Source organism: Oncorhynchus mykiss, chromosome 5 (assembly GCF_013265735.2).
Source record: "Oncorhynchus mykiss isolate Arlee chromosome 5, USDA_OmykA_1.1, whole genome shotgun sequence".
Taxonomy (NCBI): domain Eukaryota; kingdom Metazoa; phylum Chordata; class Actinopteri; order Salmoniformes; family Salmonidae; genus Oncorhynchus; species Oncorhynchus mykiss.
This window is the reverse complement of record NC_048569.1, coordinates 41876795-41902028: the sequence shown is the minus strand read 5'-3', so window position 1 is coordinate 41902028 and position 25234 is coordinate 41876795. Positions and strand designations below refer to the sequence as shown.

General features: G+C 40.3%; 2 protein-coding genes across 5 annotated transcripts in view; one reads left to right on the top strand and one right to left on the bottom strand.

Moving 5' to 3' along the window:
• Nucleotides 1-4726: 4726 nt before the first annotated feature.
• Nucleotides 4727-8366, bottom strand: LOC110523858 (vesicle-associated membrane protein 8). Of its 3 annotated transcripts, none has more exons than XM_021602931.2 (7): nt 8250-8366; nt 7839-7981; nt 7686-7756; nt 7508-7604; nt 7010-7111; nt 5708-5869; nt 4727-5504 (listed from the first exon to the last, which is right to left on the bottom strand). In XM_021602931.2, the coding sequence occupies exons 2-7, from the start codon at nt 7914-7916 to the stop codon at nt 5361-5363; spliced, it is 654 nt and encodes a 217-aa protein (XP_021458606.2). In that variant the 5' UTR covers nt 7917-7981; nt 8250-8366; the 3' UTR covers nt 4727-5360. The 3 variants fall into 3 exon arrangements, with proteins under 3 accessions (XP_021458606.2, XP_021458603.2, XP_021458607.2); XM_021602928.2 differs by having other exon boundaries at nt 8117-8321; XM_021602932.2 differs by lacking the exons at nt 7010-7111; nt 7508-7604; nt 7686-7756; nt 7839-7981; nt 8250-8366 and adding an exon at nt 6535-6698 and having other exon boundaries at nt 4733-5504.
• A 10086-nt stretch (nt 8367-18452) lies between these two features.
• LOC110523857 (aryl hydrocarbon receptor) overlaps nt 18453-25234 on the top strand; it is a 46807-nt gene continuing 40025 nt past the window's right edge. The window contains exon 1 of one of the 2 annotated variants that reach the window (XM_036977553.1): nt 18453-18951. In XM_036977553.1, coding sequence (XP_036833448.1) covers nt 18893-18951 — 59 coding nt within the window. In that variant the 5' untranslated portion in view covers nt 18453-18892. The remainder of the gene's footprint in view (nt 18952-25234) is intronic. The other variant, XM_036977551.1, reaches the window with a different exon arrangement.

Here is a 25234-nt window from a genome sequence, read left to right as displayed (position 1 = left end):
AGCAAACCTGGTTACAAAAAACGAATAAAGCAACACCCCAAAGAATGCCTCTCCCTCATGTGAACTACTTGTTGTGTGTATGTACTGACATGTATGTGTAACTGATAGATGCACACACACACACACACTACATGTTCATGTTTTTAAATGTATGTCAATTGTAAAGTGTTGTTTGTAATGTCTTTTTCGTTATATGCCGGACCATAGTAAGACTAGCTGTCACCATTGGTGTTGGCTAATGAGCATCCTAATAAATCAAATTTGAAAAATCCTTTACATCTTGTAAAAGCTGCTGTAGCATTATCCAAGCATGCTCTTGTTAATTATCATAATCATATCTCTAATGATAACATTGACCCTAATCCAAGACTCTGGCTGTGTTCCCTCTCTAATGTAATGGCTTCAACTCCTTTCCCTCTTTCCCACTGATGGGTGAAAGGAAAGCAGATGAGAAAGGGAATTGGAACACAGCCAGAGTCCTTGTGTTGGGAATTGGTATTCAGAATTTAACATGTTTGTATCTGCACTATCTTTAAATGCAGGAAAATGTGTGTTGGTCTGGAGCTGGCACACAACAAAGAAGGATTTGAAGGATTACTTCAAGTTTGGGGAGGTGGTAGACTGCACCCTGAAGCTTGACCCCATGACAGGTCGGTCTCGGGGGTTTGACTTTGTCCTGTTCAAAGCAGCTGACAGCGTTGATAAGGTATTCCTGATTGTATATGTTGTGAATATGACATGGCAGCAATGGGATGTGAGTCTTTTCTGCCCAATCAGTTTCTTTATTAACTGATTGTATATGTTGTGAATATGACATGGCAGCAATGGGATGTGAGTCTTTTCTGCCCAATCAGTTTCTTTATTAGAATTTTTCCACAAGCTGAATGGGAAGGTGATTGACCATAAGAAGGTCAAGGCCATGAAGAACAAGGAGCCAAACAGGAAAGTCTTTGTAGGAGGTCTTTCTCCAGACACCCCCGAGGAGAAGATCAGGGAATAATTTGGTAGGAGGTTGGCTACAGTAGACTTACATTTGACATGGTCAGATGTTCTTTAGAGAGTGTGCTCGCCTGGGTGCCAATCTGAACGATTGAATCAGATCAGTCCAAAGCAATTACCTGAAAGAGCTGATATTTACTCTTTGTTTTCTCGCGGCCTGTGTGTGCAAGTTGAGCAAAACATTCAAACCTAGTTGAACAATGGATTATTCTATTCCTGAGTCGTCTGTGTGAACAGTTGGAGTCCATTGAGCTCCCCATAGAAACCAAAAGCAACAAGAGACGGGGCTTCTGCTTCATCACCTTTCAAAGAGGAGGAGCGAGTGAAGAAGATCGTGGAGAGAAAGTACAACAGTATAGGATTTAGGAAGGTACTGTACAGTACATCATGGCTTCCCTTGGAGGTGTACCTGTGGATGTATTTCAAGGCCTAACTTCAAACTCAGTGCCTCTTTGCTTGACATGGGGAAGAAAAACTAATTCCGCCAAGACCTCATACAAAAAAATTGTAGACCCCCACAAGTCTGGTTCATCCATGGGAGCAATTTGCTAACACCTGAAGGTACCACGTTCATCTGTACAAACAAACAGTACGCAAGTATAAACACCATGGGACCACGCAGCCGTCATACCGCTCAGGAAGGAGACGCGTTCCGTCTCCTAGAGATTAATGTACTTTGGTCCGAAAAGTGCAAATCTATCCCAGAACAACAGCAAAGGACCTTGTGAAGATGCTGGGGGAAACAGGTACAAAAGTATCTATATCCACAGTAAAACGAGTCCTATATCGACATAACCTGCTCAGCAAGGAAGAAGCCACTGCTCCAAAACCGCCATAAAAAAGCCAGACTACAGTTTGCAACTGCTCATGGGGACAAAGATCCAACTTTTTGGAGAAATGTCCTCTGGTCTGATGAAACAAAAATAGAACTGTTTGGCCATAATGACCATCGTTATGTTTGGAGGAAAAAGGGGGATGCTTGCAGCATCATGTTGTGGGGTGCTTTCCTGCAGGAGGGACTGCTGCACTTCACAAAATAGATGGCATCATGAGGATGGAACTTATGTGGATATATTGAAGCAACATCTCAAGACATCAGTCAGGAAGTTAAAGCTTGGTCGCAAATGGGTCTTCCAAATGGACAATGACCCCAAGCATACTTCCAAAGTTGTGGCAAAATGGCTTAAGGACAACAAAGTCAAGGTATTGGAGTGGCCATCACAAAGCCCTGACCTCCATCCTATAGAGAATTTGTGGGCAGAACTGAAAAAGCTTGTGTGAGCAAGGAGGCCAACAAACCTGACTCAGTTACACCAGCTCTGTCAGGAGGAATGGGCCAAAATTCACCCAACATATTGTGGGAAGCTTGTGGAAGGCCACTCAAAACATTTGACCCAAGTTAAACAATTTAAAGGTAATGCTACCAAATACTAATTGAGTGTATGTAAACTTCTGACCCACTGGGAATGTGATGAAAGAAATAAAAGCTGAAATAAATCCTTCTCTCTACTATTATTCTGACATTTCAAATTCTTAAAATAAAGTGGTGATCCTAACTGACCTAAGACAGGGAATTTTTACTAGGATTAAATATCAGGAATTGTAAAAAAAACTGAGTTTAAATGTATTTGGCTAAGGTGTATGTAAACTTCTGACTTCAACTGTATGTAAATGTCATATTTCAGTTTTGTATTTTTTATTAATTTGTAAACATTTCTAAAAAACAGTTATTACTTTATCATTTGTGATATTGTGTGTAGATTGATGAGGGGAAAAAACAATTTAATAAATTTTTAGAATAAGGCTGTAACGTAACAAAATGTTACGAATACACTGTATGTATACAAGATTCTAGAATATTCCAAAATGCACCAGAAAAAAATAAAATACATTTATCTGGAATTTAATTTGAAATAGATGTATTTTTGTTTTTGTTTATGAAGTAGTGTGAACTTTTTGGTACATTATGCTTTAACCTTGGACAGTACACTCACCGGCAATTTTATTAGGTACACCACCCCGAAAATTGATAAGTGGCCGTAGCTTGCTATACAGTGCCTTGCGAAAGTATTCGGCCTCCTTGAACTTTGCGACCTTTTGCCACATTTCAGGCTTCAAACATAAAGATATAAAACTGTATTTTTTTGTGAAGAATCAACAACAAGTGGGACACAATCATGAAGTGGAACGACATTTATTGGATATTTCAAACTTTTTTAACAAATCAAAAACTGAAAAATTGGGCGTGCAAAATTATTGTGTGTAGGGAATGTTTTTCTGGCACACGTTAGGTCCTTTGATACCAATTGAGCAACAAACGTTTTTGACACCTTGTAGAATCAATTTCCTGAAGAATTCAGGCTGTTCTGGTGGCAAAGTGGGGTCCGGCCAGTTACTAGATGGATGTACCTAATAAACTGGTCGGTGACTGTAACTCATTGCTAGTGGAGTGTAACTACACGGTAATGGAGTGAACTATTATGGCTGCCAGAGGTGGCCACCATTTACAAATATGAAAATCATCCAGTTTAAGGAATTCAATACACCTTTAAACTGTGGGATGAGGCCCCTAAACTGTAACGTTAGTGGTGAGAAATGTTCTAAACTCTTTTTTCAGGACCCTGTCTTTCAAAGATAATTTGTAAAAATCCAAATAACTTGACAGATCTTCATTGTAAAGGGTTTAAACACTGTTTCCCATGCTTGTTCAATGAACCATAAACAATTAATGAACATGCACCTGTGGAACGGTCGTTAAGACACTAACAGCTTACAGACGGTAGGTAATTAAGGTCACAGTTATGAAAACGTAGGACACTAAAGAGGCCTTTCTACTGACTCTGAAAAACACTAAAAGAAAGATGCCCAGGGTCCCTGCTCATCTGCGTGAACGTGCCTTAGGCATGCTGCAAGGAGGCATGAGGACTGCAGATGTGGCCAAGGCAATAAATTGCAATGTCCGTACTGTGAGGCGCCTAAGACAGCGTTACAGGGAGACAAGACGGACAGCTGATCGTCCTCGCAGTGGCAGACCATGTGTAACAACACCTGCACAGGATCGGTACAACCGAACATCACACCTACGGGACAGGTACAGGATGGCAACGGCAACTGCCCGAGTTACACCAGGAACGCACAATCCCTCCATCAGTGCTCAGACTGTCCGCAATAGGCTGAGAGAGGTTGGACTGAGGGCTTGTAGGCCTGTGTAAGGCAGGTCATCACCAGATATCACCGGTAACAACGTCGCCTATGGGCACAAACCCACCGTCGCTGGAGCAGACAGGACTGGCAAAAAGTGCTCTTCACTGACGAGTCGCGGTTTTGTCTCACCAGGGGTGATGGTCGAATTTGCGAATATCGTCGAAGGAATGAGCGTTACACCGAGGCCTGTACTCTGGAACGGGATCAATTTGGAGGTGGAGGGTCCGTCATGGTCTGGGGTGGTGTGCCACAGCATCATCGGACTGAGCTTGTTGTCATTGCAGGCAATCTCAATGCTGTGCGTTACAGGGAAGACATCCTCCTCCCTCATGTGGTATCCTTCCTGCAGGCTCATCCTGACATGACTCTCAAGCATGACAATGCCAACAGCCATACTGCTCGTTCTGTACGTGATTTCCTGCAAGACAGGAATGTCAGTGTTCTGCCATGGCCAGCGAAGAGCCCAGATCTCAATTCCATTGAGCATGTCTGGGACCTGTTGTATTGGAGTGTGAGGCGTAGGGCCATTCCCCCCAGAAATTTCCGGGAACTTGCAGGTGCCTTGGTGGAAGAGTGAGGTAACATCTCACAGCAAGAACGGGCAAATCTGGTGCAGTCCATGAGGAGGAGATGCACTGCAGTACTTAATGCAGCTATTGGCCACACCCGATACTGACTCTTACTTTTGATTTTGACCCACCCTATGTTCTGGGACACATTATTCCATTTCTGTTAGTCACATGTCTGTGGAACTTGTTCAGTTTATGTCTCAGTTGTTGAATCTTCTTATGTTCATACAAATATTTACACATGTTAAGTTTGCTGAAAATAAACGCAGTTGAGAGGCCGTTTCTTTTTTTGCTGAGTTTATATTGTGTATTTTTTTTAAATAAAAATAGACAAACAAACATTATGAAATGTATCTTATTAAATATCAAATGAACAGATCCATATAATCCAAAAACAACCAAACAAATTCCAGGAAGCTTATTTGCAGAAGTCGTAATGTGAAATGATATTTTGTCACGTTACTATGCACAATCCACCTTGAATCCGCCTTGGAGGAGACTAAAATAAAATTCAAAAAAATGACTCGATTGTGGTTCGTCCTTTTCCTCGTGTTGATAATGTAGTACTGTAGGAGTCTGTGAGGTGATTTAACTGGGGATGACACCTGTGGCAAACAGGATGATGAGGATGAGAATGATCAGAACTATCACTCCAATGATGATCATCATCTTGGTGTTCTTCCACCAGTACTTCCGGGCTACCCGCGTGGATGTCCTCTGAAAGGAGTCTGCCTGAAATTGGGAGGAAATTATGGAAAGTTAACTCAAATATAATTGTGTTTCAAGTAAGCTTAAAGAAGGAAGAGACAGGAAAGCAAATGCAGCATGGCTGTTTAAAGCCATTCTCCAACCTACAGGAACCGCACGCACTTCCTTATCACCTTGACAGGATATGAAAATAAAAAAAACACAATTGTCTTTTTTAGAATACTTACGGTTGCTTGTAGGTCATGTGTCTTGTCAACCAAGTCATCTAACCTCTCTCCCCTCTCCAGCACTTTGTTAATGTTGTCTTTGAGTATAACTTTGACTTCGTTGACTTGGCCCTGCACCGAGTCCAGCTTAGAGGAGGCTGGCTGTTGAGAACTGTAGTCAGCCTACAGAGAGGAGGAGGAAGGGGAGAGAATCCTCTCTGAATAACATCAACATATTAGGTATGGCATACTGTGTAAACATTGTCGTCAGAATAACATGACACGTATCATTACTGTAGGAGAACCATTTTTATGACCAATTTCACACCACACATTTGTTCACAGTGTGGAAATTTGCATCTGACTTAGCAATGATAACAGTAGCAACATTAAGAGGACTCGTCAATATCAATTAACTTAAAGAAAATTTGCAAAATATAGGAGCCAATACATGATGGGGCAGAATGCAATTCCATGACATTCCAGGACACATCATATGAACATACTGTATCTGAAAGCAGGGCCAAGTGAATGTTGCTTTAGCCCTCAGCCTCAACCATTCCTTTATTGACACTCTCCTGACAAGAAAATCCTCCTCACAGCTAGGTCACCGATTTGTTTAGTCCAAAAGCTTCTTGCAATGTTACGAGATCACTGGACTCAGACATTTACTGACACATGCAAGTCACATGTAAATAATTGTATTCACAGTCTGTTGTTCCTAGTCTCCAGAGTCTTTAACCACTAATGCGCTGCTCACCATAGTGCTAACAGTTCAGATCATTAGTGTGCCCTCAAGGCATAGAACTGCCCCACAACCTCCAGTTGACAAAAGTCAAACTACTTACCATGTCAGAATAGTAGAACACAATTAATATACATCCACAACCACTTCAGAGGGTAACGGTTTCACAAAGACGTTTTATCCAGACTGACGACAAGCATAGTAAATAAAGTCGAGACAGGTATAGTCTGTCTCAGGCAGCTGTAGGTTGAGACACAGGTTTCATAGGGCGCCTCCCCTCCCTGTAGTTACACATTAACTACTGCTGCTGCACCGGGGCGCTACCATTGGCCCAACATTAGTCACTTATCTCTTTACATAGAACTAGGATTAGTAGAAAAGACATTGCTCTTAAACCCACCCCATGAAGATCTTCATAACGTTATATATTTCTATGGCACACCCAATATTGCACGTAGAGCACTTCAGATAGAAAGAGGAAATCTGACTGAGACGATGTGATAAGAATGTATGTCATGTTGTTCTGATTAGGAATTCTCATTCTACAAATTCTAATTCTATGTGTCTTTAAGACATACCATCAGCTGTCCAAGCACCTGATGCAGGTCAGAGCTGAATTCATACGGCTGGGCAAAGGCTGCTTTCTTTATCAGGGGGCTGTTAGCAAAGAAACTGCAGATCTGGAAGGCAATAAGAAGTGAAGTCGCTTGGTACATAAGCTACACCTGATTTCCATGGCTAGTCATGTTCAGAGCTTTCTGTTCAAAACATGAGGCTAGCACCAGGAAGAGCAGGGCATACACTATATTTATGGAAATAAGCTCTGCTCTTGTTATTTTAAAGACACATATTTGATCTAATTGTTTTGACATGCTTAAGTGTTACTGTTTAGGTATCACAGGATGGTTTAGAATGAATTGTATAACTTAGTGACTTCTGTAAAGAGGGTATAACTTGAAGAAAATAAAGAAACAATTTCTTTGGCCATCAAACTGTACCAGTACCCTATGTCTTGTGGTGCCATTGTAACTCGTTATGTAAGACACTACAGTAAAAGATTGTACATGTAAACTGACCTGGTTAAGGAATTCATGAGCCCTCCTGGACTCATAGCTGAGCTCTGTGACACAGACGTAGGACACGCCATCCTCTGACAGGATGTGGTATCTGAACCTGATTGTTAAAACAAACACATTATGGCCAGCACTTGGAGTTACATTTTGCAATGATGTAGTTTGGTAATTGTTATCTCACCCATCCAATTGTATGGACCTTCGATAGAGAGCTCCAAACGGAAGCGGTCTCAGAAAACTCAATGCTGCCTCCTACAACCCAGAAATACATCTACAGCTGTGTTAGGAATAATCCCCCTCCCTTTTACACACACACTGACACACACTAGCCTACCTGAAACCTTCCACCTCTGAGCGCAAGATCAGCAAGGATGATGTTGCTTCTTTCCACACAGCAATACACTATTGGCATGGTCTTTGGTTGGTTACAAATAGTCACAATTACTCATCTGTGCTGCAGTGTTCTTGTCGGTAAATCTGTCATTTGAGGAGAGTAATTATTGCTTGGTTAATCACCAATGAATTTATGATACGCTAAACTCACAAGTTGCATAGGTTTGCAGCAATTTCACTTTGTTGCTACGGTTATCGTTGTCCGTCTGATGACCCTACCTTGTAGCCTGTGCGCTTGTCACTGTTACTTTGTAACACTTTATTTTATATAATCTAGCTAGGCCTATGTTGGATTCAAAAGAATATGTAAAAGCATAACGTTAGCTAGTTTAAAACAGAAATAGTAACGTACATTTTGTTAGCTAGCTAAATGGCTAGACCGTTCCGTTTCCAGGGGACGTTAGAATGTCACGAGACATTTTACTCAGGATTCGAAGGCACATCCATCATCAAGTTGATCAACAGCTGGATGCATGCACATCATATCATGGCCAGCAGACGGCGCCATTTTTATTTTGTATTTTATTTTTTATCTTTATTTAACTAGGCAAGTCATTTAAAGAACAAATTCTTATTTACAATGAGGGCCTACAAAAAGGCAAAAGGCCTCCTGCGGGGACGGGGCCTGGGATGAAAAAAATGAAATACAATATAAATATAGGACAAAACACATATCACTACAAAAGAGACAACACTACATAAAGAGAGACCTAAGACAACAACATAGCAAGGCAGCAACACATGACAACACAGCATGGTAGCAACACAACATAACAACAACATGGTACAAACATTATTGGGCACAGACAACAGCACAAAGGGCAAGAAGGTAGAGACAACAATACATAACACGAAGCAGTAAGAGTGTCCATTATTGAGTCTTTGAATGAAGAGATTGAGATAAAACTGTCCAGTTTGAGTGTTTGTTGCAGCTCGTTCCAGTCGCTAGCTGCAGCAAATTGAAAAGAGAAGCGACCCAGGGATGTGTGTGCTTTGGGGAGCTTTAACAGAATGTGACTAGCAGAACGGGTGTTGAATGTGGAGGATGAGGGCTTCAGTAGATATCTCAGATACGGGGGAGTGAGGCCTAAGAGGGTTTTATAAATAAGCATCAACCAGTGGGTCTTGCGACGGGTATACAGAGATGATCAGTTACAGAGTAGGATAGAGTGCAGTGATGTGTCCTATATGCAGTGAACTTCCAACTGTCGCCTACTGTAGATGTATAAATGTGATAATCATTCATCAATAGTATGTATGGCACCTGTTTCTGTTCTAACCTCAAATCCAAGTCAAGCTTTTGATTGAAGCACTTGTTTAACCGACCAACTGAAGATGAATCCCAGCGGCAACAGGTCCAGTGTGAAAACACCTCAACATTACCGAACTCTTTGTGCACTATAACCTGTTATGAAGACGGGTATGGTTATGTTGTGAGGAGACGTCACCTCCAAGGCTATAGTGGCTCTCGTGGAGGTGGTCAGGAACACCGCTAAGAAGATTGGTTACGTTCGCTCCTCCACAGGTACAGTTATTCACAGAGCAGAGTTAGCCTCAGCCAGGGTACCAGACTGTTTATGCATTTAGCAATGGTACATCTTTGCAAGACAACATCGGTCCACAATTTAATTTGAAAATATAGTAAATTGGTTTCTAGTGATAGCCTACATCACGAGGTCAATGTGTACGTGAAAGTGACAGTAATGTAAGGCGGCTGTGTCTTCCAGGGTTGGACTGTAAGAGGTGGAACTGTTTCCTCCGGGGTTTGACTATAAGAGGAAACTGTGTCACTGTCTTTCTCTATTTGACTACTGTCTCCTATACTGCATGGTTTGACTTATAACATGGTTTGACTTATAACATGGTTTGACCTCATTGGCGATTTTAGCATGTAAATCTTGGTGGGGCAAAAAAATACTAAAGTGGGATGCATGCCAGCAAGCCACTACACAACACTAAACAATACATTAATTACACTATAACGGTGACAAACGGTGCCCACAAACTGTTAGGGCCTACATAAAGCTGTCTGGCAGCGAAACAGATCATTCAGCCTTATTTACTGCCTTTTAAAAAACATAGCTGATATGGCTGACTTGCTTAAACAAATGTGGCTTCTAATGACAATTGAGATGTACAAACTATGGTATAAGGGGACGACAAGCGGATAAGAGGCAATCCGTGATTTCGATTAAGACATTAATGAGCGAGCTAGGACAGACGTAGTCAATATAACTATTTGTTTAGCACTTTTGTAATGTACAGCGATAGAATTCAGAACATGGGCCCTTCTTACAGTGTTCTCCCTGTACACCAAGTCAGAACCATAGGATAAATAATGGCGGCACATAAGCAGACAATGAAATCTCTTACTATATTCGATGATTACATTTCTCTAAAACAGGTTATAGGCTACATGTGCACCACCAAGTCAGAACAGTAGGCAAAATTATTAGGGTGAGGCTCATGTGCTACTAACATCTTACTACACAATATACACTTAGTATTACTTTCTTAGCTACAGTACACATATCTCCCTGGCATATTACAACATTTATGCAGCAGTATACAATACATTTTTGGACACACCGTGTTGTACTGTGCTCACTTGAACAGGAATGTGGAGTGGCGGTCTTTCGTGGGCAAATTTTGTCATCAAACTTTGTCATTTGGGCAGTCTTGATACAACATTTTGAACAGAAATACAATGGTTCATTAGATCAGTCTAAAACTTTGTACATAAACTGCTGCCATCTAGTGGCCAAAATCAAAATTGCGCCTGGGCTGGAATATACATTATGGCCTTTCTCTTACCTTTCAAAGATGATGGTTTAAAAAAAATACACAAGAACGGTTGTTTTTTTTCTTTGTATTATCTTTTACCAGATTTATTGTGTTATATTCTCCTATATTCCTTTCACATTTCCACAAACTTTAAAGTGTTTCCTTTCAAATGGTACCATGAATATGCATATCCTTGCTTCAGGGCCTGAGTTACAGGCAGTTAGATTTGGGTATGTCATTTTGTGCGAAAATTGAAAAAAAAGGGGAGGATCCTTAATTAAGCAAATCAGCCATATCAGCTATGTTTTTTTAAAAAGGCAGTAAATGAGGCTGAATGAACTATTTCGCTGCCAGACAAGGCTCTACTGAGGACTGCTTAGGACTGCTGTTGGGACAGCTTTATGTAGGCCTTAACAGTTTATCACCGTTATAGTGCAATGAATGTATTGTTTAGTGTTGTGTAGTGGCTTTGCTGGCATGCATCTAAAAAAAATGTTTTTTGCCCCACCAAGATTTACATGCTAAAATCGCCACTGATAATATTTAATAACCGTGGCTTGTGAGTCAACCTGCGCAGTAGCAACAAATGTGATAATGGCTTGGGTTATTCATATCACTACACTGTATTTATTTATTATTTTATTGAATGTTTTTCAGGTTATGAAATGTTTTGAATTCAATGCACTAAAATATTGTACGATTCAGATTCTAGTTTTGTAACGCCCTGATCTGTTTCACCTGTCTATGTGATTGTCTCCACCCACCTCCAGGTGTCTCCTGTTTTCCCCATTAGTCCCCTGTGCATTTATCCCTGTGTTTCCTGTCTCTCTGTGCCAGTTTGTCTTGTATTGCCAAGTCAACCAGCATTTCTCCTAGCTCCTATTTTTCCCAGTCTCTGTTTTTTCATTTTATAGTATTTTAATTTTTAGCCCTCCTGGTTTTGACCCTTGCCTGCCCTGATGCCGAATCCGCCTGCCTGACCACTCTGCCTGTTCTGACCTCGAGCCTGCCTATCCCCTGGTACTGTTTGGACTCTGACCTGGTTTATGAACTCTCGCCTGTCCCAGACCTGCCTTTTGCCTACACCCTTTTGGTACAATAAATATCGGAGCTCAACCATCTGCCTCCTGTGTCTGCATTTGTGTCTCGCCTTGTGCCCTTATACCACTCAGCTGGTTATATAATATTGCTTCATAAGTTTAGAGGTGATATTTCAGAGTCTTGTGTGTCCAAAGATGGAAGATGAGTTAAATTGATCTCCAAACTAGATAATGTTTTTTTTTAAATATGCAATGTGTATGGGTACAATTCTCCCACCTCAAATAATACTTTATTTTTGGATCTTGCTGATAAGCTTACTGAGCTGCAAAACAAGTATACAAATGCATGGCTTATAACTGCCAGGGTGTTTATTTAATACAAACTTAAACGATTATACCTGGTGTAATAGGTCAATGATAGTCAGATCCAGAATTGATTTGTTTCTCATTTATACCCCACTTTTACAGTATGTACAAGAAATAAGTCATAAACATGCTCCTTCGATTGATCATAAAATTATATTTTTGAAGTTAGAATGTTCTGAAAAATCCAGTGGCGTTCGAGGATACCGGAAACTTAGTAATTCACTCCTAAAGGATCCAGTCTTTAACAAGAGCATAAAGAACTTGCTCATAGACCTGTTTAATTCAGATGATTTAGAACCAAAGCATGGAAATGGAAATATTTCATATTTAAGGTAAGATCTATCGGCATTACAAGCAGTAAGGAACTATAGGAGCAAAAATGTTTGAAAGACGATGAGCTTATGAATAAATTGAATGTTCTTTTTAGAAAAGTATACCATTTCAGCAGAGGAAGAAACAGATTTGAATACATCTCGAATAGAAGTAGATCAAATGTAAATTAATTTAGCTAAAGGGGACTTTATTAAATCTAGAGCAAAATGGGTTGAGGAGGGTGAGAAAAACACAAGCTGTTTTTTTGCTCTTGAAAAAAGACACTATAAGACCAAATCTCTTTCTGCCTTAAATACTGACAACATCTTGTGTAAAGACCCTATGAGCATCACTAGCTTTGTGTATTCTTTCTATGACAATCTGTATACATTTAATGGGATTGAATGGGAACGTTTTATAAAACATCTCCATGGTCATGTTCCAATGATTTCTGATGAGTTCAAGTCCATATGGGAAGATGAGTTTTCTTTAGTGGAGATTAGAGATGCGCTTAAATCTATGAAGAAGGGCAAAGCACCTGAAACAGATGGTCTTTCTGCAGAATGTTATTTACACTTTTGGGAACATTTAGAGGGACAAGTATTCAACATGTTAAATCACCTTATTCATGAAACTCAAACTGGTTTCATGAAAGGTCGCCACATCAGCTGTAACATTGGGTTAGTTTTAGACTTGATTGATTGCGCTGATTCAATTGACTCAGAGGCTATTATTTTATTCCTCGACTTTTGTAAAGCATTTGATACAACTGAACACAAATTCCTAATACAGTTGTTGTACACCTGGTTTCGGGACAAGCTTTGTGTCTGTTATCACTATGTTTTAGAAAGATATTAATAGTTATATTATGATTCATCTTAACACATCTAAAATATTTAATATTCACCGTAGTGTACGCCAGGGTTGCCCTATTTCAACTTTCGTATTCATTTTAGTTGTAGAATTACTATATATTAGGATTTTAAACAACCCTGAGAGGTATTTTAATATATGGAAAATGAATACAAATATCTCAATTAGCAGACGACACAGCTCTGTTTCTAAAAGGACCAAGTTGATATTGCACTTAAACTGGTCAAATTATTCTGTTCAGCTTCTCGTCTGTGCTTAATAAATGTGAAATATTCGCCATACATAACTGAAATTACCAATCTGTTGAGCATATTCCAGTGAAAGATCATGTGAAATATTTAGGGGTGCACATGTGCACACGTGCACATGGCAAAAAAAAGTATTGTCCATTAACATCTCAATTTCTTTCAGAGATGAAAGAAAACAAAATCCATCTTAAATAACTGGCTCCAGACTAATAACTGGCTCCAGACTAATAACTGGCTCCAAACTGAACTCCATGAACAAGCCCTTTTAGCCTGGGAACACTGTTATGTCCACAACTCCTCCCCACACAAGGCACTTCTGTGGAACAACAAATATATCGTTGTTAAAAACAAGTCTTTGTTCTTCCCTAAGTGGTTTGAAAGAAATATTATATTTGTGCTTGATTTATTTGATAAAGAAGGAAATATAAAATCAAATCAAATTTTATTTGTCACATACACATGGTTAGCAGATGTTAATGTGAGTGTAGCGAAATGCTTGTGCTTCTAGTTCTGACAATGCAGTAATAACCAACGAGTAATCTAACTAACAATTCCAAAACTACTGTCTCATACACACAAGTGTAAGGGGATAAAGAATATGTACATAAAGATACAGTGCCTTGCGAAAGTATTCGGCCCCCTTGAACTTTGCGACCTTTTGCCACATTTCAGGCTTCAAACATAAAGATATAAAACTGTATTTTTTTGTGAAGAATCAACAACAAGTGGGTTACAATCAGGAAGTGGAACGACATTTATTGGATATTTCAAACTTTTTTAACAAATCAAAAACTGAAAAATTGGGCGTGCAAAATTATTCAGCCCCCTTAAGTTAATACTTTGTAGCGCCACCTTTTGCTGCGATTACAGCTGTAAGTCGCTTGGGGTATGTCTCTATCAGTTTTGCACATCGAGAGACTGACATTTTTTCCCATTCCTCCTTGCAAAACAGCTCGAGCTCAGTGAGGTTGGATGGAGAGCATTTGATGGAGAGCATCTCTGATCAGTATTCTCCTTGTTTGAGCTGAAAGTTTAGAGGGACGGCCAGGTCTTGGTAGATTTGCAGTGGTCTGATACTCCTTCCATTTCAATATTATCGCTTGCACAGTGCTCCTTGGGATGTTTAAAGCTTGGGAAATCTTTTTGTATCCAAATCCGGCTTTAAACTTCTTCACAACAGTATCTCGGACCTGCCTGGTGTGTTCCTTGTTCTTCATGATGCTCTCTGCGCTTTTGACGGACCTCTGAGACTATCACAGTGCAGGTGCATTTATACGGAGACTTGATTACACACAGGTGGATTATATTTATCATCATTAGTCATTTAGGTCAACATTGGATCATTCAGAGATCCTCACTGAACTTCTGGAGAGAGTTTGCTGCACTGAAAGTAAAGGGGCTGAATAATTTTGCACGCCCAATTTTTCAGTTTTTGATTTGTTAAAAAAGTTTGAAATATCCAATAAATGTCGTTCCACTTCATGATTGTGTCCCACTTGTTGTTGATTCTTCACAAAAAATACAGTTTTATATCTTCATGTTTGAAGCCTGAAATGTGGAAAAAGGTTGCAAAGTTCAAGGGGGCCGAATACTTTCGCAAGGCACTGTATATGAATGAGTGATGGTACAGAGCGGCATAGGCAAGATACAGTAGATGGTATCGAGTACAGTATATACATATGAGATGAGTATGTAAACAAAGTGGCATAGTTAAAGTGGCTAGTGATACATGTATTACATAAAGATGCAGTAGATGATATAGAGTACAGTATATACGTATACATATGAGATTAATAATGTAGGGTATGTAAACATTATATTAGGTAGCATTGTTTAAAGTGGCTAGTGATATATTTTACATAATTTCCCATCAATTCCCATTATTAAAGTGGCTGGAGCTGAGTCAGTGTGTTGGCAGCAGCCACTCAATGTTAGTGGTGGCTGTTTAACAGTCTGATGGCCTTGAGATAGAAGCTGTTTTTCCAGTCTCTCGGTCCCAGCTTTGATGCACCTGTACTGACCTCGCCTTCTGGATGATAGCGGGGTGAACAGGCAGTGGCTCGGGTGGTTGTTGTCCTTGATGATCTTTATGGCCTTCCTGTAACATCGGGTGGTGTAGGTGTCCTGGAGGGCAGGTAGTTTGCCCCCGGTGATGCATTGTGCAGACCTCACTACTCTCTGGAGAGCCTTACGGTTGTGGGCGGAGCAGTTGCCGTACCAGGCGGTGATACAGCCCGCCAGGATGCTCTCGATTGTGCATCTGTAGAAGTTTGTGAGTGCTTTTGGTTACAAGCCAAATTTCTTCAGCCTCCTGAGGTTGAAGAGGCGCTGCGCCTTCTTCATGATGCTGTCTGTGTGGGTGGACCAATTCAGTTTGTCTGTGATGTGTATGCCGAGGAACTTAAAACTTGCTACCCTCTCCACTACTGTTCCATCGATGTGGATAGGGGGGTGTTCCCTCTGCTGTTTCCTGAAGTCCACAATCATCTCCTTAGTTTTACTCTCTTATAGAAAGTTCTTACAAACATCTAACTTCCCAATAGATTAAAAATAATGTAATTCTATAAGCAAAGCAATATCTTCAGGACTTACTCAATTAATGAAATCTCATCTGTGCTTTGGAGAACATAGATGCACAAATTAAGATAGATGCACAATTTATGTTAGAAGGTTGCCCTCTGCTGGATAAGAAATGTAATAATACCGGGGTAGGCCGTCATTGTAAATAAGAGAGCCTTTTAACTCCAAAAACAATATCTCTCCTAGAGGAAAATTCTTCTGGAATGCATAATTACTGAAATTTAATGAAAGAAAGCTTGGTTGCTCCCTCACAAATTTTGTATATCAAATAAAGTAAAATAAATTCACTTTAAAATTGTGCACAAAATATACCCTTGCAATAATTTGTCTAAATTCATGAACTTAGAGGACATATGCCTTTTCTGTAGTAAAGAAGGGGAAACAATTATACACATTTTTTTACGAGTGTGACTTTTTTTTAATGAGCGAGTTAAGTATCTACATTTATTATTTCATTAATGAGACCCATGTATGTACAATGAAAGATGTAATATGTTATTATTCAAATGAAAACAAAACTACACAATTTGTCGTTAACTTCTTCATTCTCTCTGGTAAATGTTATATACACAAAAACAAATATTAGAAATCTGTCCCCAAATGCAATATATTTTTATTTGAAATCCAATATTTAATTCAAAACAAATAACAAAAAGCCACTGTATTCCCCAGGTGGTAAAGGTAGGCAATAACACGTCTGCCACGCTGATCCTCAACACGGGGGCCCCTCAGGGGTCCGTGCTTAGTCCCTTCCTGTACTCCCTGTTTACCCACGACTGTGTGGCCAACCACGACTCCAATGCCATCATTAAGTTTGCTGACTACACAACAGTGATAGGCCTCATTATCGACAACGATGAGACAGCCTATAGGGAGGAGGTCAGAGACCTGGCAGTGTGGTGCCAGGACAACAACCTCTCCCTCAATGTGAGCAAGACAAAGGAGCTGATTATGGACTAGGCCCCCATTAACATTGACGCGGCTGTAGTGGAGTAGGTCGAGAGTTTAAAGTTCCTTGGTATCCACATCACCAACAAACTACCATTGTCCAAACACATCAAGACAGTCGTGAAGAGGGCACGACACATTTTCCCCCTCAGGAGACTGAAAAGATTAGGCATGGGTCCCCAGATCCTCAAAAATTATACAGCTACACAATCGAGAGCATCCTGACCGGTGGCATCATCGCCTGGCATGGTAACTGCTCGGCATCTGACCGTAAGGCGATACAGAGGGTAGTGCGTACAGCCCTGTACATCACTGGGGCCAAGCTTCCTGCCAACCAGGACCTATATTTATTTTATTTGTATTTAACCTTTATTTAACTAGGCAAGTCAGTTAAGAACAAATTCTTATTTACAATGACGGCCTACCCCGGCCAAACCCGGACGACGCTGGGCCAGTTGGTCGCCGCCCTATGGGACTCCCAATCACGGCCGGATGTGATACAGCTGACCGTGATTGATATATACTAGGCAGTGTCAGAGGAAAGCCCAAAAAATTCTCCAGTCACCCAAGTCATAGACTGTTCTCTCTGCTACCGCACATCAAGTGGTACAGGAGCACAAAGTCTAGGATCAAAAGCTCCTTAACAGCTTCTCCCTCAAGCCATAAGACTGCTGAACAATTAATCAAATGGCCATCCATTTACATTGACCCCCATCCCCACTTGTTTTTACACTGCTGCTACTCGCTGTTCATTATCTATGCATAGTCACTTTACCCCTACCTACATGAACAAATTACCTCGACTAACCTGTACCCCCGCACACTGACTCGATACCTGATCCCCCTGTATATAGCCGTATTATTGTTATTTGGGGGGGGGACTTTTAATTAAGTTTTACTTTACTTTATTTTGTAAATATTTTGAACTGCATTGTTGGTTAAGGGCTTGTAAGTAAGTATTTCACGGTAAGTTCTACTACACCTGTTGTATTCATGACAAATAAAGTTTGATTTGTTTTGAACTCTCACTGGTTTGTAGATTTGTAACCCCTGACCTTATTTTATTTATTTTATTGTAGGTGCTTTAACTTTTGAAACTCAAATAGTTTTTGCTTTTCTCAAAATAGCGTTTTAGAGTTTTTAAATTGTAGCCTATAGAAATGCAGTAGTCTAAATGAGCTTAAACGTTTAAAAATGTATAGGACCCAGTCCGGACCTCACTAAAACCCAGACTATAAACCTAAAACCCCTAGCTATGGCCCTGCCAGCAGAGGTTATTGTTACAAACTTATTACATATGCCTCGAGAAAAGTGAAAGGCACAATATTCACCATCACCGCACACTGACTCTGTACTGCTCTCTGTCTCAGACGTCGTTGATGTCGTCTCTGCTGCTGCAGAATATAATGCTCTTACCAAGAACAATGGCAACGTTAGTGAATTTACACCAATAATATTCGGTGTGACACAGCTCTATGTTACAGAGATTTCAATTGGTTGAAACCTCGCGCCGGAAAGAAAACCCTTTTAGCGTATCGGGTCGAGCTTGCTTTGAGGAACAGACTGGACAATTTTCACGTTTGAAGGACTGAAGTGGAGATTTGGTGACTTTGGAGTGGACAAATAGGAGTAGGACCACCGTCAGACCAACGTTTTATCGACCGCAAAACAACAGAGCAGATAGCCAAGGGCGTTTGGACCAGCAGAAAGTATGCGAACTTCTCTGTTCGCATTTGGAACTGTCGGCTACTTCATGTGTGTTTTGCGTTTAATGTTCGTTACGCGGATAAACTGTGGAGGAAAACTTAAACTTGATTGATTTGTATTTATTTTGAAAAGTCACCATGTTGGGGGATGAGGGGATCTATGCGGCGAAGAAGAGGAAGAAACCCGTCCAGAAAAGGTAAGCATCATATGCTTATAAATGTAGGATGTATTCACTGCTTTCTGCTTCTGGTCATGCACGTCTCTTAGATTAGGTCCAAAGTCATTAGTGTCCCATTTCGGTTCCGGACCGTGGTAAAGTTGATTTGAGTTTCGATATATCTCTAGGAAGAGTGTTGGTGGTTCTAAACTTCTTTCATTTAAGAACGATGGAGGCCATTGTGTTCCTGGGGACCTTCAGAGCTGCTGAAATGTTTTGATACCCTTCCCCATATCTGTGCCTCGACACAATCCTGTCTCGGCGTTCTACAGACCATTTATTCGACCTCATGGCTTGGTTTTTGCTCTGACATGCACTGTCAACTGTGGGACCTTATATAGGCAGGTGTGTGTCTTTTCCAAATCATCTCCAATCAATTGAATTTACCACAGGTGGACTCCAATGAAGTTGTAGAAACATGTCATGGATGATCAATGGAAACAGGATGCACCTGAGTCTCATAGCAAAGGGTCTGAATACTTATGTAAATAAGGTATTTCTGTTTTTATTTTTAATACATTTGCAAAAATATCTAAAAACCTGTTTTGCTTTGTCATTATGGGGTATTGCGTGTAAATTGATGAGGACAAGAGTCTGAATACTTTCCAAAATGCGCTGTATGTCCCTCTCCTGTGATCATTCCAACGTTGGTTTGAGGTGTCTAGGTCACATGGTCAATTAGCTATTGAATTTTAGGTGACTTTGTATAAATATAGATATATAAAAAAACAAGTGCAATGATTTTGTGCAACATAGCTCTCTATGTAAGGAACAAATGAGGGTTGAAATTAGGTTGCTAAGCTTGGTTGAAGAGCTATTGAAATTATATACTTTCAAGTATTTCTATAAAATCGTGTAAGTGGTATTTGGGAGAACCAAGGGCTGTGCAATGTGTTTCCCTCCCCTTTGAACAATACAACGTTGCTTTGAGGTGCCTACGTCATGTGATCAAGGAGCAATTGAAGTTCTAAGTTACACATTTAACTAATAAATTGAGGGGGAAAAAATATATATATATATTTTTCAAATAACCAAAGCCTGTGCGATGTATGTCCCAACCCTGTGAACATTGCAACATTGGTTTGAGGTGTCTAGGTCACATGGTCAATTAGATATTTAATTTGAAGGGACTTTGTATAAATATAGATATTTAAAAAATAGCATGCGCTATTTCTTGCTGAAGTGCTAAAGTACTAAAATATAATTCACAAGTGAAAAAGTGATAGACTAATATGTCACCCATCAGACTATTCTTAATTTAATATTGTCTTTACATTTAATAAATACTATATGTGTGAAATGTGGTGTGATTTAGAATGGACCATTATCGTGCACCTGTCTTGAAACGGGCAAGGGAAAACAATATATGTCATCTTTGCACTTAAATAGCGAATGGAGGACGTTTTTCCCGTGGTTCATTTTCATGCCAGCCAGGTAGACTATACTCCTGTTAAAGAGAAGCAATGTGCTTAGTATTAGTAAAGTCGAGAAATAAATATAGTAGGCCTAGTCTATATAAAGCTGATGTGATCCTCCTCTTTTTAATCAAGGCCATCACTCCGTTTTCTCACGCAATTGCATAGCCTTTAGAAATGTTGCGCAACATGAGCTCATGGGCCCTCATGAAGTGTTTGATTCGATTTTGTAGGTCCTACCAGAGTGGCCTACCATCAAAAACAATGGAGAAAATGTGTTGCATAACATTTTAACATGCAGGGCTTGACGTTAACCTGTTTATCCACTTGTCATTCAGGCAAGGAGGTGACTGAAAATGTTGTGTTGTTTGATGCAAACCACTTTACAAAATAACATGCATTATTATGCTACCCTCTGCCTATTGACTACTTAGCTTATTCAAGCCTGTATCAAAATACAACACTGCCACTTTAAGACAAAAAAAAGCTCTTTGTTCGGGCACGCTTTTCAAAGATGTACACATTTTGTGCTCTTGTAGGAAGCAATCACTCCACCATTGCTGACTACAAATGATCTATGACTGGCTAATAATTCACTAACTAGCAAATAACTCACTAACTAGCAAAGGATATGAACAATTGTGCACATGTGGCTACAAGCAGCTCTCGCTTTGATCTCAAAACAAGTGCATCTACTCCGCTCATGCTGTAAACACAGTCCAGTTCAAAGTGACTGGCACAGATCCATATATGGAAATGGTCTATTTGCATATAGGCCTACTGCAGCTCTGATTGGTTATGCTGCAGTACGGGCTGAGTCGTGCATGTCAATGCAATAGAATCCTACTCTGATGCGTTCTGCCTACAACAAAATCACTTGCATAGTTTTACATACTAAGTCTCGCATAGTTTGTTTTGTTTCGGTATGTTGCATTGAAAGGGGCTAATATTGAGTTGATTCAATCACAATTCCCACAGTAATGGGAAACATTGATAGTGTTAACTAAGGGTGAAAACTCTAGAATGTTGAGTAAAATTCAGTCTTGCGCTTCTCTGCCCGGGCCGATATTTCATCATCCCATGGGACCCGTTAAGACTGCGCAAAGCAGAAATATCACTGAAATATTGTAGTTCCTACACATCACCTTCTATATTCAAAGAAAATAGGCCTTTTATAGGCTAAGTTGATGAGCTAATGGCCAGCATCATGCTCATGTCAGTCCTCTAGAAGAGATGTAGTCTTCCTAGCAGGGCCGGCCCGCTCATAAGGCAGGATTAGGAGGATGCCTATGGCGGCAGATTGACGAGGGCGGCATTTTCTGAGCTAAACTGACCAAGAGTCACCTCCAACAACACCTGAAACAGGGACGCAAAATATTTATCTTGTCCATTCTAGAGGTCGACCGATTAATCGGAATGGCCGATTAATTAGGGCCAATTTCAAGTTTTCATAACAATCGGAAATCTGTATTTTTGGGCGCCGATTTGAAAAATAATTATTTAAAAAAAATAATTATAATTAATTTTTTACACCTTTATTTAATCTTTATTTAACTAGGCAAGTCAGTTAAGAACACATTCTTATTTTCAATGACGGCCTAGGAACGGTGGGTTAACTGCCTCGTTCAAGGGCAGGAAGACCGATTTTCACCTTGTCAGCTCGGGGGATCCAAATCTTGCAACCTTACAGTTACAGTGCCTTGCGAAAGTATTCGGCCCCCTTGAACTTTGCGACCTTTTGCCACATTTCAGGCTTCAAACATAAAGATATAAATCTGTATTTTTTGTGACATTTACTGGATATTTCAAACTTTTTTAACAAATCAAAAACTGAAAAATTGGGCGTGCAAAATTATTCAGCCCCCTTAAGTTAATACTTTGTAGCGCCACCTTTTGCTGCGATTACAGCTGTAAGTCACTTGGGGTATGTCTCTATCAGTTTTGCACATCGAGAGACTGACATTTTTTCCCATTCCTCCTTGCAAAACAGCTCGAGCTCAGTGAGGTTGGATGGAGAGCATTTGTGAACAGCAGTTTTCAGTTCTTTCCACAGATTCTCGATTGGATTTGTTGTGGATAATTTAATCAATTATAACACATACCAGAACTTGTGAAATCAATCAGGCTTTTAATACAAGAGTATCGCAAGCCGGGATGGTCCGCGGAACACCCCCCGCTTCCCAGAGCCCCGGCTCCCGTATTTATACACATACAGCATATAGGTCCATCCCATATGCAAATAAACATACTTCCCCTATCCTTCTGCCACCATTATCTTTTAGTTCAGGCTTCTTGCTTGTTCACGCCCAATAACGCCCATATCCGCTTTCAGTTAGATTATAATGGTGGCAGGACCCTTGCTTTGTCCTAAAAATAATATGCGTCCCTTTATTCTATAGGCCTATTCTTTGGCCCTGCATTTAGCTTATGGTTCTTGTGTGTGTGTGTATTTCTATAGGCCTATTCTCATAGGCCTATTCTATGACCCTACATTTGACTTATGGCTCTTTTGTGTGTATGCTTTCGTCTGCCGACTATGTGTCCCCTCTTAGTGTATCCACTTCTCCTAGGTGTAATGTTTATTTTGTATGTAGATCAATAGACTGTGTCTCCTCTTACTTTAGTGTATCCAATTCTCCTAGATGCCTGTGTGTCTCATTTACTCCCACAGATTCAGGTCTGGACTTTGACTTGGCCATTCTAACACCTGGATATGTTTATTTTTGAACCATTCCATTGTAGATTTTGCTTTATGTTTTGGATCATTGTCTTGTTGGAAGACAAATCTCCGTCCCAGTCTCAGGTCTTTTGCAGACTCCATCAGGTTTTCTTCCAGAATGGTCCTGTATTTGGCTCCATCCATCTTCCCATCAATTTGAACCATCTTCCCTGTCCCTGCTGAAGAAAAGCAGGCCCAAACCATGATGCTGCCACCACCATGTTTGACAGTGGGGATGGTTGTTCAGGGTGGTGAGCTGTGTCGCTTTTACGCCAAACATAACGTTTTGCATTGTTGCCAAAAAGTTCAATTTTGGTTTCATCTGACCAGAGCACCTTCTTCCACATGTTTGGTGTGTCTCCCAGGTGGCTTGTGGCAAACTTTAACCGACACTTTTTATGGATATCTTTAAGAAATGGCTTTCTTCTTGCCACTCTTCCATAAAGGCCAGATTTGTGCAATATACGACTGATTGTTGTCCTATGGACAGTCTCCCACCTCAGCTGTAGATCTCTGCAGTTCATCCAGAGTGATCATGGGCCTCTTGGCTGCATCTCTGATCAGTCTTCTCCTTGTATGAGCTGAAAGTTTAGAGGGACGGCCAGGTCTTGGTAGATTTGCAGTGGTCTGATACTCCTTCCATTTCAATATTATCGCTTGCACAGTGCTCCTTGGGATGTTTAAAGCTTGGGAAATCTTTTTGTATCCAAATCCGGCTTTAAACTTCTTCACAACAGTATCTCGGACCTGCCTGGTGTGTTCCTTGTTCTTCATGATGCTCTCTGCGCTTTTAACGGACCTCTGAGACTATCACAGTGCAGGTGCATTTATACGGAGACTTGATTACACACAGGTGGATTGTATTTATCATCATTAGTCATTTAGGTCAACATTGGATCATTCAGAGATCCTCACGGAACTTCTGGAAAAGGTTTGCTGCACTGAAAGTAAAGGGGCTGAATAATTTTGCACGCTCAATTTTTCAGTTGTTAAAAAAGTTTGAAATATCCAATAAATGTTGTTCCACTTCATGATTGTGTCCCACTTGTTGTTGATTCTTCACAAAAAAAATACAGTTTTATATCTTTATGTTTGAAGCCTGAAATGTGGCAAAAGGTCGCAAAGTTCAAGGGGGCCGAATACTTTCGCAAGGCACTGTAACTAGTCCAACGCAATAACGACTTGCCTCACTCTCGTTGCACTCCACAAGGATACTGCTTGTTACGCGAATGCAGTAAGCCAAGGTAAGTTGCTAGCTAGCATTAAACTTATCTTATAAAAAACAATCAATCATAATCACTAGTTAACTACACATGGTTGATGATATTCCTAGATATTATCTGGCGTGTCCTGTGTTGCATATAATCTGACTGACCATACAAGTATCTAAGTGAGCGGTGGTAGGTAGAAGCAGGCGCGTAAACATTCATTCAAACAGCACTTTCATGCGTTTTGCCAGCAGCTCTTCGTTGTGCATCAAGCATTGCGCTGTTTATGACTTCAAACCTATCAACTCCCGAGTTGAGGCTGATGTGACCGAAGTGAAATGGCTGGCTAGTTAGCGCACGCTAATAGCGTTTCAAACTTCACTCGCTCTGAGCCAAGGTGTGGTTGTTTCCCTTGCTCTGCATGGGTACCGCTGCTTCGATGTGGTGGCTGTTGTCGTTGTGTTGCTGGTTCGAGCCCAGGGAGGAGTGAGGAGAGGGACGGAAGCTATACTGTTCCACTGGCAATACTAAAGTGCCTATTAGAACATCCAATAGTCAAAGGTTAATGAAATACAAATGGTATAGAGGGAAATAGTCCTATAATAACTACAACCTAAAACTTCTTACCTGGGAATATTGAAGACTCATGTTAAAAGGAACCACCAGCTTTCATGTGTTCTCAAGTTCTGAGCAAGGAACTGAAACGTTAGCTTTCTTACATAGCACATATTGCACTTTTACGTTCTTCTCCAACACTTTGTTTTTGCATTATTTAAACCAAATTGAACATGTTTCATTATCTACTTGAGTCTAAATTGATTTTATTGATGTATTATATTAAGTTAAAATCAGTCTTAATTCAGTATTGTTGTAATTGTCATTATTACAAATAATTTTTTTTTTTAAATCGGCCGATTAGT